Genomic DNA, 19,977 nt, shown 5'->3' with positions numbered 1-19,977 from the left:
CACTCCCTCACACACACGGGGACTCACTCCCTCGCACACACGGGGACTCACTCCCTCACACACACGGGGACTCACTCCCTCACACACACGGGGACTCACTCCCTCACACACAGGGGGACTCACTCCCTCACACACGGGGACTCACTCCCTCACACACGGGGACTCACTCCCTCACACACAGGGGGACTCACTCCCTCGCACACGCGGGGACTCACTCCCTCGCACATGGAATGAGCAAATCTCCAAGTCTCCCTGAAAAGCTGGACATTTTGGAGATTTAACTGAAACTTTCTGAACTGAAATGGATGTCATTTATTGGGTAAGGAAATCGTGGGAGAAGAATGATAAGTGAATGGAGTTCAGACACAGACCGGCCGTCTTATCAAATGGTGAAGCAGACGGGAAGGCCTTGAAGAGCCTCGTCCTATCTCTGTATCAGGTTTGAGGGGCTGAAGGGCCTCCTCTCATCCTGCTATTTAAGATTTAATCCGGACAAATGTGAGGTAATGCATTTTGGAAGATCCAATAGTGATAGGAAATACACAGTAAATGGCAGAACCCTTAAGAGTATTGATAGGCAGAGGGATCTGGGTGTACAGGTACACAGGTCACTGAAAGTGGCAATGCAGGTGGAGAAGGTCGTGAAGAAGGCATACGGCATGCTTGCCTTCATTGGCCGGGGTATTGAGTTTAAAAATTGGCAAGTCATGTTGCAGCTTTATAGAACCTTAGTGAGGCTGCACTTGGAATATAGTGTTCAATTCTGGTCACCCACACTACCAGAAGGATGTGGAGGCTTTGGAGAGGGGACAGAAAAGATTTACCAGGATGTTGCCTGGTATGGAGGGCATTAGCCATGAGGAGAGGTTGGAGAAACTTGGTTTGTTCTCACTGGAGCGAAGGAGGTTGAGGGAAGACCTGATAGAAGTCTACAAGATTATGAGAGGCATGGACAGAGTGGATAGTCAGAAGCTTTTTCCCAGGGTGGAAGAGTCAATTACTGGGGGCACAGGTTTAAGGTGCGAGGGGCAAGGTTTAAAGGAGATGTACGGGGCAGGTTTTTTACACAGAGGGGGGTGGGTGCCTGGAACTCATTGTTGGGGGAGGGAGTGGAAGCGGATATGGTGGTGACTTTTAAGGGACATCTTGACAAATCCATGAGTAGGATGGGAATAGAGGGATATGGTCCCCGGAAGGGTAGGGGGTTTTAGTTCAATTGGGCAGCATGGTCGGTGCAGGCTTAGAGGGGCCGAAGGGCCTGTTCCTGTGCTGTAATTTTCTTTGTTCTTTCTCTGAGGAGCTGAAGGGCCTCCTTCTCTCTCTCTGTATCAGGTTTGAGAGCTGGAGGACCTCCTCCTGCCGTACAAAGGGGCTGAACGGTATTTGGAGATTTATTTCCCCGTGTAATGAGTGTTTCTGGTCTTTATTGCGAACAGGAATTTGAGATTGAGTTGGAAGGCTCACAGACGCTGCGGATCCTTTGTTACGAGAAATTGTACGACAAGATTAAACTCAACAAGGATGACAACGAAATTGTGGATAAAATAGTGGGCAAGGGGCAGGTACAGGTGAGTGTCACTCTGTAACACACTGATCACTGACAACAGGCTCGAGGGGCTGAATGGCCTCCTCCTGTTCATGCAATGGGAATTCTGAGGTAGTTCACACAGCAAATAGAAAGAACTGTCACTCTGTTCAGGGGAAATTGCCGTGGGGAGGAGAAGGGCAGACTGTCAGAGGGGTTTGTTGCTGGGGGGGGAGGGGGGATCATTGTCAGGAGAGGGGGGTGCTGCCGGAGGGATTGTCAGCGGTGTTGGCGGGGTGGGGGGTTTGTCCCTGGGGCAGTGGTGGGGTGGGGGAGGGATTGTCAGCGGGGTGGGGGGTTTGTCCCTGGGGCAGTGGTGGGGGTTGGGGGGGGGGATTGTCAGCGGGGTGTTGGCGGGGTGGGGGGTTTGTCCCTGGGGCAGTGGTGGGGGTGGGGGGGGGGGATTGTCAGCGGGGTGGGGGGTTTGTCCCTGGGGCAGTGGGGGGGGGGGATTGTCAGCGGGCTGTTGATGGCAGCTCTCTGTTGGGCTTGTTTCTTTCTAAACTCATTTCCTTCCCATTGGCACGGAGCTGAGCTGGAACCCTGTGGCTCCGCTCCACTCACCACACATCAGAGCTGGCACTGCTCCAGGGTGTACAGAGATTCTCCCCCGGGGTACTGAATGGAATGATAGTCTGTCACAACATAACCTAACATGGTAACAAGTCCAACACGGACTCTGGCTCTGCAGCAACTGGGGGAGATTACAGCGCAGTGTAATCCTGCCTTCCACAAGATTAAGTACAGCACTCCCCAACTACACACAGCGAACATGCATTTGTATAACGCCTCCCACATCTTTACGCTAGCACACACAGCAACAATCACTGTAGGAAATTCAGACACAGCAAGATTCCACAAACCGCAATCTGATAATGACCAGATGTTGACTGAGGGATAAATGTTGAACCCAGGACACAATGGATAACGCAATCAGTGCGGCACTCCCTCAGCACTGACCCTCTGACAGTGCGGCACTCCCTCAGCACTGACCCTCTGACAGTGCGGCACTCCCTCAGCACTGACCCTCTGACAGTGCGGCACTCCCTCAGCACTGACCCTCTGACAGTGCGGCACTCCCTCAGCACTGACCCTCTGACAGTGCGGCACTCCCTCAGTACTGACCCTCTGACAGTGCGGCGCTCCCTCAGCACTGACCCTCTGACAGTGCGGCACTCCCTCAGTACTGACCCTCTGACAATGCGGCACTCCCTCAGTACTGACCCTCTGACAGTGCGGCACTCCCTCAGTACTGACCCTCTGACAGTGCGGCACTCCCTCAGCACTGACCCTCTGACAGTGCGGCACTCCCTCAGCACTGACCCTCTGACAGTGCGGCACTCCCTCAGCACTGACCCTCTGACAGTGCGGCACTCCCTCAGCACTGACCCTCTGACAGTGCGGCACTCCCTCAGCACTGACCCTCTGACAGTGCGGCACTCCCTCAGCACTGACCCTCTGACAGTGCGGCACTCCCTCAGCACTGACCCTCTGACAGTGCGGCACTCCCTCAGCACTGACCCTCTGACAGTGCGGCGCTCCCTCAGTACTGACCCTCTGACAGTGCGGCACTCCCTCAGCACTGACCCTCTGACAGTGCGGCACTCCCTCAGCACTGACCCTCTGACAGTGCGGCACTCCCTCAGCACTGACCCTCTGACAGTGCGGCACTCCCTCAGCACTGACCCTCTGACAGTGCGGCACTCCCTCAGCACTGACCCTCTGACAGTGCGGCACTCCCTCAGCACTGACCCTCTGACAGTGCGGCGCTCCCTCAGTACTGACCCTCTGACAGTGCGGCACTCCCTCAGCACTGACCCTCTGACGTTTCTCTGAGGCCAGTGAGGATGTGGTATCTGGTGAGCCTGTGATTTGGGGGTCTTTTTGGATATTGGAGGGTGACCAATAGGTTGATGTGGTAATGGGTGAAAGGGGACTCGTTGGGGTTCGAGGGATTTGTGCAAGGGGTGCTGTGAACGTGTGGGACGGCCTAGGAGGAACTGAGGGGACAGTGAGCAGTAAGAGAGTGAGGAGGGTCCGTGAGGGACTGAGGGGGGCCGTGAGGGAGTGAGGGGGGCCGTGAGGCATTGAGGAAGTTTCTGAGGGAGTGAAGGGACTGAGGGAGGAAGTGAGGGGGACCCATGAGGGATTGAGGGGGGGGACCCGTGAGAGAGTGAGGGGGGTGCCGTGAGGGAGTGGGGGGGGGGCGTGAGGGAGTGGGGGGGGGGGGGGGCGTGAGGGAGTTGGGGGGGGGGGCCGTGAGGGAGTTGGGGGGGGCCGTGAGGGAGTGGGGGTGGGGGGCCGTGAGGGAGTGGGGGGGGGGGGTCGTGAGGGAGTGGGGGGGGGCCGTGAGGGAGTGGGGAGGGGCCGTGAGAGTCGGGTGGGGGTTGCTGATGGTCAGTGGGGTGTCTGATGGGGTGGCTGAGGGGCGGTGTGAGAGATTGGGGGGGGGCTGGAGGGTCAGACGGGGGGGGGGTCTGAGGGTCAGACGGGAGGGGGGCCTGAGGGTCAGACGGGAGGGGGGCCTGAGGGTCAGACGGGAGGGGGGCCTGAGGGTCAGACGGGAGGGGAGTGGGGGGCCTGAGGGTCAGACGGGAGGGGGCGGGGGGCCTGAGGGTCAGACAGGAGGGGGGCGGGGGGCCTGAGGGTCAGACGGGAGGGGGGTGGGGGGCCTGAGGGTCAGACGGGAGGGGGTGCTGAGGGTCAGATGGGAGGGGGGCGGGGGGCCTGAGGGTCAGACGGGAGGGGGGCAGGGGGCCTGAGGGTCAGACGGGAGGGGGGCGGGGGGCCTGAGGGTCAGACGGGAGGGGGTGCTGAGGATCTGCGGATACAGAGCTGCTCACTGGGTCTCACAGTCTCATTCTTTGGCCTCGAGTCAAGTTTGCCGTTCTGACTCAAGCTGGGAGCTCGAGGCTGGGCCAATTGCTAAAACGATTCCATGGGAGAGTTCGCTCTGGTTCCCTGGTGAACCATTGAGATGATGGAAAGAGGTTAAAGATTAGTGACTTGGAGGGCAGTTCACATACAGGAATAGATTGATGTTCGTCTGTCCTCTTCCCTACACACTGCACAACCCCACAGGAATTCTTAACTCTTTAACAATCTGACTCATTCAGAAAATCCATGTATGGTTCAGACTGGGAGAGAGATTTGCATTTTAATCACATCTTTTGTGATGACTGACTATCCCAAAGTGCTCTTAAAGCAGTGAAATCCTTCTGTAGGGTAGTCACTGTCATAATGTAGAAAGCAAAGCAACAATGTGTGCACAGCAAGATCCCACAGACAGGAATGTGCTAAAGATGATCATCTGTTTATAACGGGAGTGGTCAAGGGGTGAACATTCGTCAGAGCACCTGGGAAAATCTCCATTCCTTAGAAAATATTCCCTGCGACCTAGCGTCTGAGAGGATCAACAGAACCCTGATTTTACACCAACACTGAAGCACTGACCCTCTGACAGTGCGGCACTCCCTCAGCACTGACCCTCTGACAGTGCGGCACTCCCTCAGTACTGACCCTCTGACAGTGCGGCACTCCCTCAGTACTGACCCTCTGACAGTGCGGCACTCCCTCAGTACTGACCCTCTGACAGTGCGGCACTCCCTCAGCACTGACCCTCTGACAGTGCGGCACTCCCTCAGCACTGACCCTCTGACAGTGCGGCACTCCCTCAGCACTGACCCTCTGACAGTGCGGCGCTCCCTCAGCACTGACCCTCTGACAGTGCGGCACTCCCTCAGCACTGACTCTCTGACAGTGCGGCACTCCCTCAGCACTGACTCTCTGACAGTGCGGCACTCCCTCAGCACTGACCCTCTGACAGTGCGGCGCTCCCTCAGCACTGACCCTCTGACAGTGCGGCGCTCCCTCAGCACTGACCCTCTGACAGTGCGGCACTCCCTCAGCACTGACCCTCTGACAGTGCGGCACTCCCTCAGCACTGACTCTCTGACAGTGCGGCACTCCCTCAGCACTGACTCTCTGACAGTGCGGCACTCCCTCAGCACTGACCCTCTGACAGTGCGGCGCTCCCTCAGCACTGACCCTCTGACAGTGCGGCACTCCCTCAGCACTGACCCTCTGACAGTGCGGCACTCCCTCAGCACTGACCCTCTGACAGTGCGGCACTCCCTCAGCACTGACCCTCTGACAGTGCGGCACTCCCTCAGCACTGACCCTCTGACAGTGCGGCGCTCCCTCAGCACTGACCCTCTGACAGTGCGGCGCTCCCTCAGCACTGACCCTCTGACAGTGCGGCGCTCCCTCAGCACTGACCCTCTGACAGTGCGGCACTCTGAGGGAATGCTGCTGGATATCTGCTTTGTGCTATTGAGGCTGGGTGTCTATTTGAATGGGTGGTTTTGAGGCATCCACTTTGTTGTGGGCCTGGGTGGGTTTCGTTGCAGCCATTTCATAATCTCTTTCACTGAGACCAGAATTTAAGTTTGAACTCTTTTGACTGGAATCTAAATTCTCCAACTATTCCCTGGAATATTCCATAGTTATGGAATCATAGATGATGGGATAGTGGTGAGCACGGCTGCATCACAGCATCAGGGACCTGAATTCAGTTCCTGCTCGGGTAACTGTCTTTGTGGAGTTGCACATTCTCCCTGTGTCTGCATGGGTTTCCTCCCACACTCCAAAGATGTGCAGGTTGGGTGGATTGGCCATGCTAAATTGTCTCTTAGTGTCCAATGATGTACAGGTTTGGGGAAATAGTGAATGCGAGGGGTTACAGGGATTGGGCCTGGTTGGGATATTGGAGAGTCGGTGCAGACGCAATGGGCCAAATGGCCTCCTTGAACACTGTAGGGATTCTATGATTGTACGTATATAATCCAGACTTGAGGAGATGGTAATGTGGTTACAATTAGTGTTTGCAGCAAGTGTAAATAGGAGGTTATTCCCAGTGACAGGGAGCTGCTGCTGTAGTGAAAGGGTTAATGTGGATGATTGCTGTGTAACCTGGGGTCAGATCACAGGAATTACAGAATGCATTCCGTGAATGAAGGCCAGCCTGTGAGAGAAAGGGGCAGAGAGAGGTAGGGAGACAGAAAGAGAGGAGGGAAGGAGATCGCCTGGATCTGAGCTCCCAGTTTGTACCAGATCTAACCGACATCTGGGAGTCAGGAAGACTGCTGGAGCCACAGCGCTGGAAAATTCAGGATTCCCACTCATAGTGCGGGGAAAATTGGATTCTCACTCACAGCACTGGGAAAATCAGATTCTCAGTTTCATTCCATTGGTTGGGGAGCAGACTGAGACGTTACTCTGACACCCCAGATCTGAGTGTGTGCTGAAGGGAGCACCGTGCCAATCTGTCCAACTGTCCCAGTCTCTGCAGGGAGCTGTCAGTTTGGAAGATTGTGAACTGGGAGAGTGTGAGAATGACAGCGTTCTGGATTCCTGGGCGTCACAGCAGGGAAGCTCTGTAAGTGTAGCTAAGTCCTGTCGGGGTCTTTCTGTGCGGAGAGTTACTGGGAAGATGGATATCTTGGACTCTGTGTGTGAGCAGCTGCAGAAGACCTGTGTACTGGAAGACGCTGTGAGCAAGAGGCACTCCAACACCGGAGCCAAACTGTGGGCCCGAGTCCGCAACAAGCTACTGGGAGCAAAGGTCCTTTCACTGATGTATTTATGGTTCTTCTGGAATATCAGTAATCTTAAATAGGGAGAAAGGAACCCTCGTTCCTTCAAATCCCCAGAATATCCGCTAGCTATCTGTCTGTGTGAAATCCCTCGCTCGCTGTCTGTCCAGTTTCTCTAATCACTCAATGTTGTTAACCCTTTATCTGCTGGCTGAATGTTAACATAGAAACATAGAAGATCGGAGCAGCAGGAGGCCATTCGGCCCCTCAAGTCTGCTCCACTATTCATTACGATCGTGTTGATCATAAGAACATAAGAAATAGGAGCAGGAGTAGGCCATCTAGCCCCTCGAGCCTGCCCCATCATTCAATAAGATCATGGCTGATCTGAAGTGGATCAGTTCCACTTTCCTGCTTTCTGAGCCACTATATATCGTAGAACATAGAACAGTACAGGCCCTTTGGCCCTCAATATTGTGTCGAGCTATGTCCAATCCTGATATCAAGCTATCCCACTCCCTATCATTCTGGTGTGCTCCATGTGCCTATCCAATAACCGCTTGAAAGTTCCTAAAGTGTCCGACTCCACTATCACAGGAGGCAGTGTATTCCACACCCCAACCACTCTCTGAGTGAAGAACCTACCTCGGACATCCCTCCTATATCTCCCACCATGAACCTTATAGTTATACCCCCTAGTAACAGCTACATCCACCCGAGGAAATAGTCTCTGCATGTTCACTCTATTCCCCTCATCATCTTATAAACCTTTACTGAGTCGCCTCTCATCCTCCTCTGCTCCAAAGAGAAAAGCCCCAGCTCCCTCAGCCTTTCCTCATAAGACCTACCCTCCAAACCAGGCAGCATCCTGGTAAATCTCCTCTGCACTCTCTCCAATGCTTCCACATCCTTCTTATAGTGAGGTGGCCAGAACTGAACACAATATTCCAAATGTGGTCTCACCAAGGTCCGGTATAGTTGCAGCATAACCCCACGGCTCTTAAATTCAGATCTTCTATTAATAAACGCTAACACACTATAAGCCTTCTTCACGATTCTATCCACTTGAGTGGCAACCTTCAGAGATCTGTGGATATGAACCCCAAGATCTCTCTCTTCCTCCACATTCCTCAGAACCCTGCCGTTGACCCTGTAATCAGCATTCAGGTTTGTCCAAAATGAATCACCTCACACTTATCAGGGTTAAACTCCATCTGCCACTTTTTGGCCCAGCTCTGATTGTACAATTCAATAGCCTAATCCTGCTTTTTCCCCATAAAATTTGATCCCATTTGTTCTAAGTGCCAAATCCAGCTGCCTCTTTAATACATTCAGTGTTTTGGCATCAACTACTTCATGTGGTCATGAACTCCACAGGCTCACCACTCTTTGGAAGAAAAGTCTCCTCATCTCCACCCTAAATGATCTACCCTGAATCCTCAGTCTGTGACCCCTGGTTCTGGACTCCCCCACCATCGGGAATATCATAGAATCATAGAAAATTACAGCTCAGAAACAGGTCATTTGGCCCTTCTTGTCTGTGCTGAACCATTTTTTGCCTAGCCCCACTGACCTGCACTTGGACCATATCCCTCCACACCCCTCTCATCCATGAACCTGTCCAAGTTTTTCTTAAATGTTAAAAGTGATCCCGCATTTACCACTTTATCCAGCAGCACATTCCACACTCCCACCACTCTCTGTGTGAAGAATCCCTTTAAACTTTTCTCCTTTCACCCTTAACCCATTCCCTCTGTTTTTTTTCTCCCCTAGCCTCAGTGGGAAAAGCCTGCTTGCATTCACTCTATCAATACCCATCAAAATCTTATACACCCCTATCAAATCTCCCCTCATTCTTCTACACTCCAGGGAATAACGTCCTAACCTATTCAATCTCTCTCTGTAACTCAGCTTCTCAAGTTCCGGCAACATCCTTGTGAACCTTCTCTGCACTCTTTCAACCTTATTTACATAAGAACATAAGAAATAGGAGCAGGAGTAGGCCATCTGGCCCTTCGAGCCTGCCCCGCCATTCAATAAGATCATGGCTGATCTGTCGTGGCTCAGTTCCACTTTCCCACCCTCTCCCCATAACCCTTAATCCCCTCTCTTATCAAAAACCCATCAACCCGCGTCTTAAAAATATTTAGCGAGGCAGCCTCCACCACTTCAACGGGCAGAGAATTCCAGAGATTCACCACCCTTTGAGTGAAGAAGTTCCTCCTCAACTCTGTTCTAAACCACCCCCCCCCTTTATCTTGAGGCTGTGCCCCCTAGTCCTACTGTCTTTTTTGAGCGGGAAGAGTCTCTCCACCTCTATCCTATCCATCCCATTCATCATCTTATACATCTCAATGAGATCTCCCCTCATTCTTCTAAACTCTAACAAGTACAAGCCTAGTTTATTCAGCCTCTCCTCATAGCTCAACCCCCTCAACTCTGGTATCAGCCTAGTAAACCTCCTCTGCACTCCCTCCAAGGCCAAAATATCTTTGCGCAGGTGCAGCGCCCAAAACTGCACACAGTACTCCAGCTGCGGCCTCACCAATGCCCTATACAACTGCAGCAAGACCTCCCTACTTTTATATTCAATCCCCCTCGCTATGAAGGCCAACATCCCATTTGCCTTCCTGACCACCTGCTGCACCTGCAGGCTGGGTTTTTGCGACTCATGCACAAGGACCCCGAGGTCCCTCTGCACCGTCGCCTGCTGCAGTTTTTCGCCCCGTAAGTAATAGTCCTTCCTACCATTCTTCCTACCAAAGTGGACCACCTCACACTTGCCAACATTAAATTCCATTTGCCATTTCCTGGCCCATTCGCCCAGCCTATCTAGATCCTTCTGCAGACTCTCCACACCCTCCGCACAATTTGCCGTTCCCCCAATCTTGGTGTCATCAGCAAATTTCGACACCCTACACTCGGTTCCCTCCTCCAGATCATCCCTGTAACCTGTATCCTCCCTGCATCTACCCTTTCTGGACCTATTAGAACTGTATGACTCTCAAGATCCCTTTTCCTACCTCTGTCAGTGGTACCAATATGTACCACGACCTCTGGCTCCTCTCATGTGAAGATGGGATGTGAAGAAATAGGACCTATAAAATGTGACGGTGGGAAAGTTTATATAGAACCGGTAGAAATAGCAGAGGTACTCAGTATTCACGGTAGAAAAAGATCTTGGTGGTTGTAGTGCAGGCTTGTGACGGACTGAAAAGCTTGAGTATGGGGACATTAAGAAAGAGGATGTGTTGGAGCTTTTGAATAGCATCAAGGTAGATAAGTTGCCGGGACTGGATGGGATGTACCCCAGGTTACTGTGGGAGGTGAGGGAAGTGATTGCAGAGCCCCTGGCGATGATCTTTGTATCAGCGATGGAGACGGGAGAGGTTCCGGAGGATTGGAGGATTGCGGATGTGGTTCCTATATTCAAGAAAGGGAGAAGAGATAGCCCAGGAAATTACCGACCGGTGAGCCTAACCTCAGTGGTTGGTAAGTTGATGGAAAAGATCCTGAGAGACAGGATTTATGAACATTTAGAGAAGTATAGGATGATCAAAAGTAGTCAGTGTGGCTTTGGTAAAGGCAGTTTGTGTCATACGAGCCTGGTTGAGTTTTTTGAAAATGTGACTAAACACATTGATGAAGGAAGAGTGGTAGATGTGGTTTATATGGACTTCAGCAAGGTGTTCGATAAAGTCCCCCATGCAAGGCTTATTGAGAAAGTGAGGGGACATGGGATCCAAGGGGACAGTGCTTTGTGGATCCAGAACTGGCTTGCCCACAGAAGGGAGAGAGTGATTGTAGATGGGCCTTTTTCTGCATGAAGGTTGGTCACCAGTGGAGTGCCCCAGGGATCTGTTCTGGGACCCTTGCTGTTTGTGATTTTTATAAATGACCTGGGTGAGGAAGTGGAGGGATGGGTTGGTAAGTTTGCCGATGACACAAAGGTTGTTGTGGATAGTTTGGAGGGATGTCAGAAGTTGAAACATAGATAGGATGCAAGACTGGGCGGAGAAGTGGCAGATGGACTTCAACCCGGATAAATGTGTAGTGGTCCATTTTGGCAGATCCAATGGGATGAAGGAGTATAATATCAAGGGTAGGACTCTGAGCAGTGTTGAGGATCAGAAGGATCTTGGGGTCTGGGTCCATAGGACTCTCAAATCGGCTTTGCAGGTAGAGGATGTGGTCAAGAAGGCATACAGTGTACTTCATCAATCGAGGGATTGAGTTTAGGAGTCGGGAGATAATGCTGCAGCTTTATAAGACCCTGGTCAGACCCCACTTGGAGTCCTGTGCTCAGTTCTGGTCACCTCATTACAGGAAGGATGTGGAAGCCATTGAAAGGGCGCAGAGGAGATTTACAAGGATGTTGCCTGGATTGAGTGGCATGCCTTATGAGGATAGGTTGAGAGAGCTCGGTCTTTTCTCCCTGGAGAGACGAAGGATGAGAGGTGACCTGATAGATGTTTATAAAATGTTGAGAGGTATTGATCGTGTGGATTCTTAGAGGCTTTTTCCCAGGGCTGAAATGGCTGTCACAGGAGGACACAGGTTGAAGGTGCTGGGGAGTTGGTACAGAGGAAATGTCAGGGGTAAGTTTTTCACTCAGAGGGTGGTGGGTGAGTGGAATCGGCTGCCGTCGGTGGTGGTGGAGGCAAATTCGATAGGGTCTTTTAAGAGATTTCTGGATGAGTACATGGGACTTAATAGGATTGAGGGTTATAGGTAAGCCTAGTAGGTAGAGATATGATCGGCGCAACTTGTGGGCCGAAGGGCCTGTTTGTGCTGTAGTTTTTCTATGTTCTATGATTCTATCCCCTCTCAGTCGTCTGAACTCCAGCAAAAATCATCCTAACCTAGTCAGTCTGTCCTCATACATCAGTCCCACTGTCTTACATACTGTCCTATTTCACTGTTGTTTGTAGCTCATGAAAGATCAGAAATAAGAGGTGATTTCTTCAGCCAGTCCCTGATGAGTAGGGAAAACTGTCTCGCTATTTGTTCAATGTTTCTATTTTAACCCAGTCATGAACTGGGTCGCCAATCACAGTCACTGCTGAAACCATTCACCTGCTCGAAACAGTGCAGGTCCAAAAGAAAGTGGGGAGTGGTGGGGGGAGGTGGAAGAGTCCTGGTACGTGAAATGTTAAAACATTGTGGAATGTGCTGTCCCTCAAATCCAAAGGACGAGACTACAAGAGGTTAGGAATCATTTTCCAGCTGTACAAAGCCCTGGTTAAACCACCCCTGGAGTTTCTGTGAGCGGCTCTGTGCAGCACACATTAAGAAGGATATGTTGGCCTGTGATGGAGGGCAGTCTAGATTTACTGAAATTATACTGGGACTTTAAGAGTTGAAGTGTGAGGTAAGATTACATAAACTGGGGCTGTACTCCCTAGAATTTAGAAGCTTAAGGAAGTATTTGATCAAAATTTTTGAGCTATTACAGGACAAGGTGGGACAGATGGGAAAGAAACAAACTCCTGCTGCTCTGGGGATTCAGGGCTGTGGCAGAGTCAAAAAATTAAAGCAAACCTTTTTGGGGTTGAATTACGAAACTCCTTCAACAGGGTGGTAAAAGTTTGGAACTTTCTTCCACAAACAGCAAATGACAGGAGATATATCTTTAATTTGAAAACTGAGTCTGATAGATTTTTGTTCAGCAAGAATAAGGGGAAGAGAGAGTAAATAGAGAGAGGTTACAGATAGAGTCACAGAGGTTTACAGCGAGGAAACAGACGCTTCGGCCCAACCTGTCCATGCTGACCTTTTGTTTAAACCCCTAAACTAATCCCAGTTGCCCGTGTTTGGCCCATATCCCTCTATACCCATCTTACCCATGTAACTGTCTAAACGCTTTTTAAAAGTCAAAATTGTACCCGCCTCGACTACTGCCTCTGGCAGCTCGTTCCAGACACTCACTGCCCTCTGGGTGAAAAAATTGCCCCTCTGGACACTTTTGTATCTCTCCCCTCTCACCTTAAACTCTGCCCTCTAGTTTTAGACTCCGCTACCTTTGGGGAAAGATACTGACTATCTGGAGATCAGTCATCATCTCACAGAATGGTGGAACAGGCTCAAGGGGCTGAATGGCCTCCTGCTGTTCTGAGCTACTGGTCAGTGATCCACACACTGCATCACGTCAGTTTGGTCAAGAAGATTCCGTTGCGCTTGGTGCTGCCGGATCCTTATCCACAGAGACCCTCAACAAGTGTGAGATTCTCCCAATCACCAAACCTCAATCAGAACATTACAGCGCGGAACAGGCCCTTCGGCCCACAAATACAAAAACCCAACTGTCTCTCTTTGTATTCCATCCAGTCTCTCACTGCCACCCCAGTCTGACCGAGTCCTCTCATGAGCCCTCAGCCCACCTCCCCTAGCCCCTCCTTCCCCAATCACCCAGCCTGTCCCAAATCCCCTCCCCAAATCCCTTTCCCCAAGACCCCTCCCAATCCCTATCCCCATTCCCTCCCCAATCCCCCAGTTCCATTCCCTCCCCAGCCCCATCCCAATCCCCCAGACCCTCCCTCAGCCCCCATCCTGATCCCTTACTGTGGTCTTCCCCTCACCCTCAGCCCACAACCTCCTGATCCCCACAATCATTCAACAATTCCATGATCCTCCAACAGCAAGTCCTGAGCCAATCGGAAAAGGAGCGTGGAGCTCCTCCATTTGAAGTGACAGTGGAGTAACCTTGTTCACAGCCAGAATGGGGTGGTTCAGACAAATGTTTGGAATCTGTGAATATGTATGGGATCTTGCTGTGCATGGATTGTATTCTGTAACTGCTGAGGGACTGGAAGATTGGCCTGCTTTTATATGGAGGCAGCAGAAAACTGAAGCAGTGTTAAACTTGGAAAGATGGGGAAATGTGTTATCTATTTTGCGAGGAGGAAGGTTTAGAGGAGATGTATGAGGCAAGTTCTTTTACACAGAGGGTGCTCAGTGCTTGGAACTCGCTGCCGGGGGAGGTAGTGGAAGCAGTTACATAGAACAGTACAGCCCAGTACAGGCCCTTCGACCCTCAGTGTTGTGCCGAGCTATGTCCAAACCCAAGATCAGTCTATCCCACTCCCTATCATTCTGGAGTGCTCCATGTGCCTATCCAATAACCGCTTGAAAGTTCCTAAAGTGTCCGACTCCACTATCACAGCAGGCAGTGCATTCCACACCCCAACCACTCTCTGAGTAAAGAATCTACCTCGGACATCCCTCCTATATCTCCCACCATGAACCTTATAGTTATGCCCCCTAGTAACAGCTACATCCACTCGAAATAATCTCTGCATATCCACTCTATCAATCCCCCTCATCATCTTATAAACCTCTATTAAGTCGCCTCTCATCCTCCTCCGCTCTAAAGAGAAAAGCCCCAGCTCCCTCAACCTTTCCTCATAAGACCTACCCTACAAACCAGGCAGCATCCTGGTAAATCTCCTCTGCACTCTCTCCAATGCTTCCACATCCTTCTTATAGTGAGGTGACCAGAACTGAACACAATATTCCAAATGTGGTCTCACCAAGGTCCGGTATAGTTGCAGCATAACCCCACGGCTCTTAAACTCAAACCCCCTGTTAATAAACGCTAACACACTATAAGCCTTCTTCACGGCTCTATCCGCTTGAGTGGCAACCTTCAGAGATCTGTGGATATGAACCCCAAGATCTCTCTGTTCCTCCACATTCCTCAGAATCCTGCCGTTGACCCTGTAATCCACATTCAAGTTTGTCCTACCAAAATGAATCACCTCACACTTATCAGGGTTAAACTCCATCTGCCACTTTTCGGCCCAGCTCTGCATCCTATCAATGTCTCTTTGCAGCCTGCAAGAGCCCTCCACCTCATCCACTACTCCACCAATCTTGGTGCCATCAGCAAATTTACTAACCCACCCTTCAGCCCCCTCTTCCAAGTCATTGATAAAAATCACAAATAGCAGATGACCCAGCACTGACCCCTGTGGTACACCGCTGGTAACTGGCCTCCAGTCTGAAAATTTTCCCTCCACCACCACACTCTGTCTTCTATGAGACACCAGTTACTTATCCAATCGGTCAAATTTCCTTCTATCCCTCACCTCCTTGCCTTCTTCATGAGCGTACCATGGGTAACCTTATCAAATGCCTTACTAAAATCCATGTATACGACATCAACAGCTCTACCTTCGTCCACACACTTAGTTACCTCCTCAAAGAATTCAATCAAATTTGAGAGGCGGGACTTACCCCTCACGAAACCATGTTGACTATCCTGGATTAGACTGAATCTTTCCAAATGGTCATAAATCCTATCTCTCAGGACCCTTTCCATTAACTTACCGACCACCGAAGTAAGACTAACTGGCCTATAATTACCAGGGTCATTCCTATTTCCTTTCTTGAAAAGAGGAACAACATTTGCCACTTTCCATTCCTTTGGCACAATCCCTCTGGACAGTGAGGATCCAAAGATCAAAGCTAAAGGCTCTGCAATCTCATCCCTTGCCTCCCAAAGTATCCTAGGATGTATCCCATCTGGCCCAGGGGACTTATCCACCCTCAGGTTTTTCAAAATTGCTAATACATCTTCCCTCAGAACATCTACCTCCTCCAGCCTATCAGCCTGTATCACACAGTCATACAATGGAGAGTTTTAAGGGGCATCTTGACTTACATGAATAGAACGGGAACGGAGGTCCCAGGAAGGATAGCGGATTTTAGTTCAGTTGGACAGCGTGGTTGGTGCGGGCATGGAGGGCTGAAGGACCTGTCCCGTGCTGTAATTTTCTTTGTTCTTAGTTTCTGCAGTCTCAGAACAATGAACAAAGTGGTGTGGTTGAAGCAGGCTGAGGGTGGGTACAGAAGGCACCGTGCCAGTTCCCAGGATAGGACAGGTAGTTTATATGTTTGCCAATAAAACTGGACAAAAGAAGGTGTAAATTCTTTTTGTAATTTCTTAAATATGTTCAAAGTTGTGGGTTTTAAACATAAAGAAAATAATGTGGTTTGCACAGAGATTTAAAGTAACACAGAACAGATTTATTCAAGAAGCTTTTGCCTGTACAGAGTAGAAAATGAAACTGAAACACCTCAATAACGTCAATATCAAATCGTATGAAAGCAATCATGCAATCACTTAAGTATATAACACTGTATTAATATCCTCCTATGTCTCGTGTTTCTGTGTCTGCGTCTCAGGATCTGTGTGTTCCTCTGTCTGCATGTTCTTGTGTCTATGCCTTTTGTGGTCCATGTCCTCCTGTTGTCACCCTGTATCCCCCTCACTCCAGATCTCCAGTAGGTCTGGTGGATCCAACAGTGAGGCACTGAGGGTTAGCTGCTTGAATCAGCAAACTCCATCTCCCTGCAGTCTGCCTTCCATTCAGAGAGTAGCAGCTGGATGAGCTTCTGTGGTTCTGTGCTCTGAGTTTGCTGGGGTCTGGGTTGTGGTTGTAAGGCAGGTTGTGAACTTTGTGTATCTTCCATTAACTGTTTCTCTCCTCTGACAGCTGGACACACAAACAGCCCAAAGCAAGGACTGGCAGAGCGCTGTGATAGAAATGAACGGGGTGAGTGTTTATGAAGCCAGGAATTCCGTGATCCCGAAGATGTTCAGCATCCACATGTGTGTAAAGTTGGTCATTTAGGACGTGTGAGATTGGAGAGGAGATTGAAATCTGTCATTGAGTGACTTTAAGACAGAGATAGAAAGGTTCTTGATTAATAAGGGGATCAGAGCTTAGGGAAAAGGCAGGAGAATCGGGATGAGAAAAAAATATCAGCCATGATTGAATGGGCTGAATGGCCTAATTCTGCTCCTATGTCTTACGTTCAGGAAGTACTGGTTAGTGTTAGAGGTCACTTGATAAGCCAAGCCCATGAGCCTTCCGGCCTCTCAGTGCATTGTCCCTCTACTGGATAGGAACTCAACATTGGTCTTGGTTGGTTCGATCTGGGAAGGAGCAGAGGGAGGGAGAGTGAAGAAGTTGTGACTGTGATATTTGAATTAATTAAAGGTTTTGTGTATTTTAGATTGAAGTGGAATTGTCAATGAAATTCACGAGCCGGGATTTAAGTCTGAAACGCACTCCATCAAAAAAACAGAGCGGAGTATTTGGTGTGAAAATTAATGTCGTCACAAAGTAAGTCAGTCCCCTTCTCCCTCATTCCACTCATAGTCTAGGGTCCGGCAGGGACTGCATACATGTGCTCAGACCATCCATTCCATCTAACTGACCGTCCATTCTACTGTAACTGACCATCCATTCCTTGCAACTGACTGTGCATTCCTTGAAAACTGACTGTCCATTCTAGTGTTGACCATCCATTCCCTGGAACTGACCGTCCGTTGCCCTGGAACTGACCGTCCATTCTCGTGTTGACCATCCATTCCCTGAAACTGATGGCCCGTTCCCCTGGAACTGACAGCCCGTTTCCCTGTGGTGACCAGAGTCCAGGATGTGTTGCTATTTTGTTCATTGTTTGTTTCGGTTTTAGGCGGGAACGTTCAAAGGTGCCGTACATTGTCCGTCAGTGCATCGAGGAAGTGGAAAAACGGGGGATTGAGGAAGTGGGAATCTATCGAGTTTCTGGAGTAGCCACAGACATCCAAACGCTGAAAGCTGCCTTTGACATGAGTGAGTGAAAGAATCTACACCATATCCCTGTTAATGCTCAGGTCAGAAACTCCAGTCTTTTATGGAGCCCACCTGGATCATAAGTTTTGCCTCTTGAATTTGGCGAGGAGGAGCATGATAGATTTCACTTCAGGTGTGATTCCAGTGACCCATTAGGGAGCTTTTATCAAACACAGTTTATTTAAGAATATAGTTAACATGTATAGTAAGAAAATTAGCAAGAACTTTTATCAATTACAAACAAGAAACAGAACAATCACTATAATGTATAACCCTTGACAAATATATCTAATGTGTTCCAATCAAACCAATCCTATAGACAAAAGACCATGTTCACAGGTTTAACACAGCAAAGACTAATGCTCACATGATACTGGAATTGAAACCTTTGATGAAGTCAACAGTTCTCTGGATAGACTCAGAACAGTTTGAAGTCAACAGCTTCCCAAAACACCAGGACTGTAGGCAAACCACCAACAATGAATTTCTCCCCCTTCAGAAAGGCAAGACCTTGCTTTTGGATCACCAACAGAATTTCCAAAACCAGGGAGAGAGAGAGACAGATAGAGAAAGAGAGACTTCTTTTCAGTTTGCTGTCCCTTCTAAAACTCAAACCCTAATTGCAGCCAAACAGAAAATGAAACCTTAAACTTACTGGGAAAATAACTGACCAAAAACACATGACTGTCCTCCTAACAATGCAGGATCATAAAACAATCCAGAGTTAAAAAAAAAGAGCCTATTGCAGCTACTAAAGCAGCAATAAAAGGACATCTCGAGACAAGACGACAACTATGACCTAAGCTAAGGCTGTGAGTTGAGAAACATTGAAACTGTGAGAACTGCAGAGATCGTGATTTTAAAAAAAGTTCTTAAAAGTACAGTAACGTCATCCCACCCAATGCCATCAAACACCCAGCCACACCCAGAATCAGCCAGGTGATTGGGAAGGGAGTTTTGGGTCAGTATTGCTGACATGGGAGACCCTGAGCTCAGTACTCAGGGAGAAGGTTTCAGCTGATGCTTGGAGTTGATCAATCAGGTGATGGATCTCTGGGATGCCCTTTGTAACCCCGAGACACAGATAGTCGGAATTTAATTCTGTGTAACCTTGATCACAAACAGTCTAACTTTCATGTCTCCCTTCTTTTAGATACCAAGGATGTACTGGTGATGTTAAGTGATATGGATATAAACGCCATTGCTGGAACACTGAAGCTGTATTTCCGCGAGTTACCGGAACCACTTCTCACCGACAGATTCTACCCAGCATTTGTGGAAGGGATTGGTGAGTCATATGGCAACAGAAAACACAGCAGTACACAACACCACAGCACACATCACCATGGCACCCAACAAGGGCAGCACGATGGCACAGTGATTAGCACTGCTGCCTCACAGTGCCAGGGACCAGGGTTCAATTCTGGCCTCGGGTCACTGTCTGTGAGTTTGCATGTTCTCCCCGTGTCTGTGTGGGTTTCCTCTGGGTGCTCAGCTTTCTTCCTCACACTCCAAGCATATGCAGGTTAGGTGGATTCGCCATGCTAATCTGCCCCTTAGTGTCAGGGGGATTAGCTAGGGTAAGTATGTGGGGTTACAGGGATAGGGCCTGGGTAGGATCATTGTTGGAGCAGGTGCGATGGGTCAACTGGCCTCATTCTGCACGATAGGGATTCTAAAATTCTATTCTATGGTTCAGAAGCATCGCAGTACGCAACACTACCTTCATCATCACCCACAAGCAGCACATTCTAACCGATGGCTAGGCATTTAAAACAGGGGTGAAGAGATTGTTGGTAAGCAAGGAGGATGACAGGTTATTGGGGGAAGGCAGGATGCAGATTTGAGGTTGATAAGATCAGCCATGATATTAAATGGTAGAATAGGCTGGAGGGGCCAAATGGTCTCCTCCTGCTCCTTGGTGGTACGCTCCAATTCAACAATGCCATTTGCAATCTCACCACGTCCCAAAATGTTTCACAGCCAATCAAGTACTTAGAAAATATGGGCATTGTTGTAATGAGGGAAACACAGGAGCTAATAGGACATAACAGCAAAGTAATAATGACTGGATGATATTTATTAAGGGATAATTAATACAGAACATAGAACATTACAGCGCAGTACAGGCCCTTTGGCCCTCGATGTTGCACTGACCTGTGAAACCAATCTA

At 49.7% G+C, this 19,977-nt stretch overlaps 1 protein-coding gene across 5 annotated transcripts in view; it reads left to right on the top strand.

The window, feature by feature from the left end:
• The window catches only part of abr (ABR activator of RhoGEF and GTPase), a 138,725-nt gene that overhangs the window by 103,731 nt on the left and 15,017 nt on the right, over nucleotides 1-19,977 (top strand). For 4 of the 5 annotated variants that reach the window (XM_080183703.1, XM_080183701.1, XM_080183698.1 and 1 more), the window contains 5 exons: nucleotides 1,437-1,568; nucleotides 16,677-16,736; nucleotides 17,200-17,309; nucleotides 17,665-17,804; nucleotides 18,958-19,092. In XM_080183703.1, coding sequence (XP_080039829.1) covers nucleotides 1,437-1,568; nucleotides 16,677-16,736; nucleotides 17,200-17,309; nucleotides 17,665-17,804; nucleotides 18,958-19,092 — 577 coding nt within the window. Of the gene's footprint in view, nucleotides 1-1,436; nucleotides 1,569-6,638; nucleotides 7,209-16,676; nucleotides 16,737-17,199; nucleotides 17,310-17,664; nucleotides 17,805-18,957; nucleotides 19,093-19,977 lie in introns of those variants that run through there. The other variant, XM_080183702.1, reaches the window with a different exon arrangement.

The sequence above is a fragment of the Carcharhinus amblyrhynchos genome, unplaced genomic scaffold, assembly GCF_965287045.1.
Source record: "Carcharhinus amblyrhynchos unplaced genomic scaffold, sCarAmb.v2.hapA scaffold_382, whole genome shotgun sequence".
In the NCBI taxonomy this organism is placed as follows: Eukaryota; Metazoa; Chordata; class Chondrichthyes; order Carcharhiniformes; family Carcharhinidae; genus Carcharhinus; species Carcharhinus amblyrhynchos.
Note: the sequence above shows the minus strand (reverse complement) of the source record. Positions and strands in the feature narration are given on the sequence as shown.